The 6,694-nt window shown below is 41.4% G+C and overlaps 1 protein-coding gene across 1 annotated transcript in view; it reads left to right on the top strand.

Annotated features, from left to right (window-relative positions):
• The first annotated feature begins 428 nt into the window (after positions 1 to 428).
• Positions 429 to 6,694, top strand: part of LOC118421167 (transmembrane channel-like protein 3) — a 17,773-nt gene continuing 11,507 nt past the window's right edge. The window contains exons 1-6 of the mRNA XM_035828328.1: positions 429 to 586; positions 3,592 to 3,741; positions 5,495 to 5,570; positions 5,889 to 5,970; positions 6,221 to 6,327; positions 6,633 to 6,691. Of these exons, the coding sequence (XP_035684221.1) occupies positions 474 to 586; positions 3,592 to 3,741; positions 5,495 to 5,570; positions 5,889 to 5,970; positions 6,221 to 6,327; positions 6,633 to 6,691 (587 nt within the window). The 5' untranslated portion in view covers positions 429 to 473. The remainder of the gene's footprint in view (positions 587 to 3,591; positions 3,742 to 5,494; positions 5,571 to 5,888; positions 5,971 to 6,220; positions 6,328 to 6,632; positions 6,692 to 6,694) is intronic.

Here is a 6,694-nt window from a genome sequence, read left to right as displayed (position 1 = left end):
CGGTAACGTTATATTTAGAAAACGGAATCGTATAAGTTGTCAACAATAGAGATATTCGAGTCTCTGAAATGGCAGGTTGTCGCATACATTTCTTTATCAGAACAAGATATGTACACAAGGAGTTATAATCATTGAATATCATCACACGCTATCGACTGTGGTCATGTAGAGCACATTTTAGCTACTACATGTACTGCTACAGTAACTACTACTACTACTTTTACTCTTTCTACTACTACTACTACTACTACTGCTACTACTACTACTACTACTACTACTACTACTACTACTACTACTACTACTACTACTACTACTACTACTATTACTACTACTACTACTACTACTACTACTACTACAACGCAAGTTTGCTATTCTACTTTTTCCCTAGGAGCTTAGAGGAGACAAAGATTGAGGTAGCTGGGGAGGAGCAGGAAGGAGCCGCTGGCCGCTGGCGGAGTGCGGCGGGGAGAGTGATGCAGGAGAGCCGCCGGAGGAACAGACTGGACCGGCGGAGGGTTCGGAGGATGAGCCGGGTGGAGGAGGGTGTGCTGAAGAAACTGCTACCAAAGGACGAAGGAAGTGACTGGTGCGTAAGTAGCTTAAGTAAGGTGTTACTCTGTCTTTTGATTTCAGCTGGAAACAAGAGAGATCGTGTTGGGCAGCGAAAGCGTGTTCGAATCCGGCTACGTGTCACCGATCTTGTGCCCTTAGGAAAGGCACTTTACACGGCTTATCCGTCCCACGGATAGGACGTAAAATGGAGGTCCAGTGTCTGGGGAGAGCCATACCCCAGGCACGTTAAAGAACCCCCACACGATGGTGATTAACAGCATTTACCCGGAGGGGAGACCTGGGGCAAGGAGTCGAGTGAATCAGAGATATTTGAAAGCTAGACTCGCTTGGACTACAGAGAAAGGTTTATCGTGGTGGGTCACCAGAAAAAGTAAAGAGAGGCTTCGAAAGATTACTCAACGAATTTCTTTTCTTATTTTATTGTCTTCTAATACTTTTACATATTACGCAATATATAAATCATTAAAAAAAAATCGGCGAAAATAACAGTCCCACACCCATGCCCAAAGTGCAGTCAGATATCACCTTTATGTAGGAAAATCGTTGTAGTCTCATGATCACGACTTATCAAGGCCAACTCTAGGTTCACAAGTCTGCATCTATCAATCAAAGGTCCAAATTACGCGGTACGATGTACTCTAAGTCCACGTAAGGGCACGTTTTGGGATTCCTCCTCTGTGATCGTTTCCTGGATGGAGGCAGCCCTCTTAAATCACAGCTAGGTCGATCGATACCGACACTGATGGATCGTTTTGTGATTTTAAAAAAGGCGAAATAACGGTTCTCGTTTAACCTATGGAATGAGGTAGACCTTTGACATATTAGTAGCAATCTTTGAAGAGAGATTATAGGTGAAAAGCTACAAAATCTCTAATATATAGTTCACCTATTGTTACATCTAATGCTCCCAGTGGAGCGTTGATGCACACGTGGGCAGTCAGTAAAAGCTATTATGCTGTCTGCTTGTTGTGTGCTGGAACTACGGGCTTGTCCCCTTGGTGAAACAGAGCTGTAATAAAGTTATAACCGTGACAATCACTGTTGGAAGTACGTGCGGTCGGCAAAGGTTTTCAAGTGGCTGTTTGGCTGCTCTTGGTGAGACATTCGTCAGCCCTATGTCATCCATTATGCTGTCTACTTGTTGTGTACTTGAGCTACGGGTTTCTCTACGTGGCCAATCAATGCTCTAATAACGTTATAACCGTGGCAATCACCGTTGGACGTACGTACGATCGGCCAAAGGTTTTCAGGAAAAGGTGGCTGTGTGGCCGCTCTTGGTGAGACATTCTTCAGCGACGGAAATCTTCAAGCAAGTAGACTCAGAGACGTCAAAAGACCGCAAGAAACATCACACCGGTCCCCAAGGCTTCATGTTAGCGTTTCGTGCAGCAAAGGGTGTAGATGTCGCCAGTTATCCAACAGAGAAATCACGGAAAGTGTTAGAGGTTTTACGAAGGTTAGGGGCGTCGATTCTAGTCTAGCGATTACTCCCGAAGGGTACACACTGGACGGCGTCCCAACATCTAATCTACTTTCATTGAGAAATGGGAGTTTCGAGAAGCGATCACGTATGTACCTTTCTCGGTATAAAACGCCCCAACAGTGATCTAAGTGGATTGTGGAGGCCAACAGCGCAGCTAGAGTACTTCACCTCAAGACTGATGGATGTTCTACTTCAATGAGAAAGACGACCTTATTGATACTTTAGGCGGCAAAGTGCATTAACCAAGCAACTGCAACACTCCTGAGATAGGGGATCTTTGCTGTTGTAGTCTAAACTACCTTTCGGAGACTTGGGATCTTCTTCTAGGAGTCTTGGTTCATCTTGTCGATTGCTCGTTGTGTGAGAGAAGCCTGTCCTGTCAACACTCCAGAGATAGGGAAGCGTGCCGATGTAGTCTACACTACCTTTCGGAGACTTGGGATCTTCTTCTAGGAGTCTAGGTCCGTCTTATGGATCGCTCGTGGTGTGAGAGAACGTCCGGCCATGCCTGTCCTGGTACCGCTGAACGTGAATGTCCGGTCGCTTGACCACCGACCAGCGCGCAAGTCGCACATATCCATCCGGAAATGTCAACGGGAGAACCTGGACTATCTCCGGCGGAACTTCAGCTGCAAGGACCGGTCGGTAGAGTCTCTAGAATATATGGCTATCCGAAATGAATTGTCCACTGTGAAACCAAATTTCGGAAGCCATCTTTTGCGATTGGGCTCTTGTGATGGTTCTCTTTAGATAAAATCCTGAATGCAATAGATTTGTTTGAAATCTATATCTACGAAGGTCCTTCAAAAATTAGTGTCATTGGATTTATAAAAAGCTAATTTTTCAGTCAAATGAAATTAAATTTGGCACAAAGGTTAAGGATATATCTTCTTGACATTTTAATATATATAGATATAAAATATATAACTTTGTGAAGGACCCTTGTATGCTGGTACAATTTGCCCACTTATAATCTGATGATACTTCATTTTCCAGGCTTTGCAATGACAGGCCGCATAAAAATAGTTTGTATTGTACATAATGTTGACCAATAACACGACGGAATGACAAATGTTTAATTTGTTGACCAATGACAGGTCTGATAACGAATGTTTTGACTTCCATGCATACAGCTTTGACCAATAACATGTCTGATAACAGGTGTTTTTGTTGTTCATAGTGTTGACCAATGACAGGTATAATTGACAAATGTTTGTGTTCCATCCATACAGTGTTGACCAATAAGCAGGTCTGATGACAAGTGTTTTTGTTGTTCATAGTGTTGACCAATGACAGGTCTGATTGACAAATGGTTGTGTTGCACATAGTGTTGACCAATGACAGGCCTAATTGACAAATGTTTGTGTTCCATACATGCAGTGTTGACCAATAATAGGTCTCATAACGAATGTTTTTGTTTTCCATACATACAGTGTTGACCAATGACATGTCTCATAACGAATGTTTTTTTGCGTTCCATACATACAGTGTTGACCAATGACATGTCTGATGACATGTATTTTTGTTGTACACAGGGACAGTGATGACGTATTAAAACCTGGTGCTAGTAGCGATGAAGAACCGACAGAAGAAGAAATCCTGGAGAACATCCAGAGACAGAAGGAGATCATAGAAGCCATCCGCAAACAGCCCTGGAGGATGAAGAAAAAGCTCAAGACACTCAAGTAAGACTATCATCTTAAAACCTAATCAATTTAACTTTTGATGCTGTTTATGCATATTATTTTTAATGAAATTTTGATTTTTGCGTTTATGTATGCAAAATGAATGACAGCTTCGATCACAGGTCCCCACGTGGCTTTCTATTGTATTGCAGCAGAACTTCTGGTTTCTGTTTCTTTTATATAATGTTAAAGATTGTACATATACTACAGTAGCGACATAATGTTTCTCAACCATGTCTTAGATCTTATTGCGAGCACCTACGCGCGAGGATTGCCAACTGAGAACCAACTTTAACAGCTACATCTATTATTCCATTCCCACGCGAAGCCTACAATTTCGGATGTCGACAACCGTGTAGAACTTGAAAGAGAACCATCAGTAACGTTTTCTCGGATAGGTTAAGTACACGGCTATGGCGAAGCTACATCCCTGCATTATTAATCAAAGCTGTTACAACCGGAATCCATCTCAATGCCATCAGAATATTATGAAGTTTATGGCTTTGACCGAATATGATGCCGATTCTATATTGTTTTCGGCCTCTACAAGTCATTTCCCTTAAATTAAAGTTTAGGCGGTGTGATGATAAATTGGCAATATTCAAAAAGGGGAGGGGGTTAGAAGTGAGCATGGTGTCCGGAAAGACGTGCTAGGAATTCAATTGAAACAATAAAACGTATAATGAAGTAAAACAGGAAAACGTAGAAAGAATGAGACTTGTCAAAACGCCCGGTCATTTAAGATGCAATCTCACTGCACTTGCGTCAATGTTGTGTCACTACGGGGTTCGTTCACTGCGTCACTGTTTAGTCATTTTCTTAGATTTTTTTATAACCTAGATATTGCGTAATACGTACAAGTATGACTTAGAAGACGACAAAATACACAAAAAGTAAGAAAATTCGTTCTTTATCTCTGAAATTCGTATCTTTCAAACCCCGCAGGGACTTGATGCAAGTGCACTGAGTGTGCACCTTTAGTACCCACAAAATACGCCCAAACGTCCCAAAACCTCGTCTGAAAAAATTGTGTGACTCTGATGTTTTGAAAGCTGGATCGATATATCTAAGTATCATTGTATATATAGTTACAGACTTCATAGACATGTTAAGTGCTATTCAATACACTATGATCTACAGATGTAACCTTTATCATTATCTACAACACAGTTCGGATAGCGTCAACGTTGACCACGAATGCACTCCTTGGCACAGAGTCAATGTCGAGTTTTTAATCACGCACGCCCCCACCCCCTTTGGGAAATTTGCCACTATCGTGCCACGCAGGTGTCATGTAGGCTAGCATGTAATACGGCATCACATTATGGTCGCTTAGATTTATTTATCTTATGATCTTGGTGTTTCATGGTAAACACATGGGCCTCACATGGACAAGAACGGCAAGGCAAAGGGGGGGACTAGAATCAGTTACGCAAGCAACATTCGTCCTTATTAGGAGTGATGTCTGATGACAACCTGGAATGACTATAATGTCTTGTCCTGCCAAAAAGAATCAGCTTGCATTAGATTCATCTAAAATATCCTTATGCAGTAACAATCTTGCATATCGACAATGCTGTTTTCTTAGATGAAATTGGTATTTTACTGAAGTTGGACAATGAACATTCAGGAATATGAACAAATGTAATGACTATGTCGCACTGTGCTTCAGCTAAAGATATTTCAAAAAGTAAACATTGTTCTAGGTTGCAACGAAGGTAATTAGTATTTATCTGAATATTTCCACACACAGAGTTGCCCAGGACTACCTTGAAAAATACGAGGGGAAACTTTCAAAGAGCAGGGGATACCAAGAGGCAACTGAGAGGGTATGTCCCTACAGTGTTATCTATCAAAATATTTCGCCTTCATTTAAGATCAAACGTAGAATAGAGTAGATTGAAGTGGAGTAGAGTAGAGTAGAGAGTAGAGTAGAGTAGAGTAGAGTAGAGTAGAGTAGAGTAGAGTAGAGTAGAGTAGAGTAGAGTAGAGTAGAGTAGAGTAGAGTAGAGTAGAGTAGAGTAGAGTAGAGTAAAGAAATCACACCTACTACCTTTGTGGCATTGGCCATGTTACAATGATTTTTGAAGCTTGATCTTCAGTTCAGCTTGGCCTTTCCTGTGAGTATCAATACTTTGTTCTTGCAGGTTTGGAAGAAAATTAGGAGAGAACTTGCGAACTTTGCATCATTCTTTATCCCTTGGGACACCAGGATAAAAACGATAGAAAGTAAGAAGAGATTTACTTTGTTCCCCTCCATTATACTCATAACAACTACAAAGGATTGTTATTCTAGTGGCGTAGATCAGAAAAAATACCCGTGATCATTTGTGGTTGATACAAAGTCAAGTGGAGATGAAAATGTTAGATTTATCGATAGTTTTATGCTTTCTGTGAAAGGTAGCGGCTAGCTCTCGTAATTTCCCATGCGTCTTAAACCATCTAAGGTCGCATATTCCGAAATTGCTTTGTTTTCAAGGTTACTTTGGATCGGTGGTGGCATCATATTTCATTTTCCTGCGGTGGCTGTTCTGGATAAACATCGCCCTGTCCATTTTGATGCTGTCATTTGTGGTTCTCCCAGAGGTAAGCAAAGATTTTGGAGCATTCGGGAGAATAATTTTTTTCTTTAAAGTCATACTAGAGTTGACAGAATGATGTTGTACTTTCCTGTTATAGTACTATAAAACTGTATATTTTGTTATAAGGAGGAAAATGATATTGCATTCTTATAACGTATAGCAGTTGACATGTACAAGTATCCAAGGCAAGCAAGATACCCGGTGTAACAGGCCTGACCAACATGTACCCGGATGTTTTTTGGCCAGGGTATGTTATTGACTGCTACACCGGGTCACATATGATAACGAATCTTTCATCTATCTACTTAGCTTCTCGTGGGTTTAGAGTACGGTTCCTTACCAAGGAAGGCGGTACCAGAACCAGAAATGCA

The sequence above is a fragment of the Branchiostoma floridae genome, chromosome 8 (assembly GCF_000003815.2).
Source record: "Branchiostoma floridae strain S238N-H82 chromosome 8, Bfl_VNyyK, whole genome shotgun sequence".
Lineage (NCBI taxonomy): Eukaryota > Metazoa > Chordata > Leptocardii > Amphioxiformes > Branchiostomatidae > Branchiostoma > Branchiostoma floridae.
This window is presented reverse-complemented; position numbering and strand designations above follow the sequence as displayed.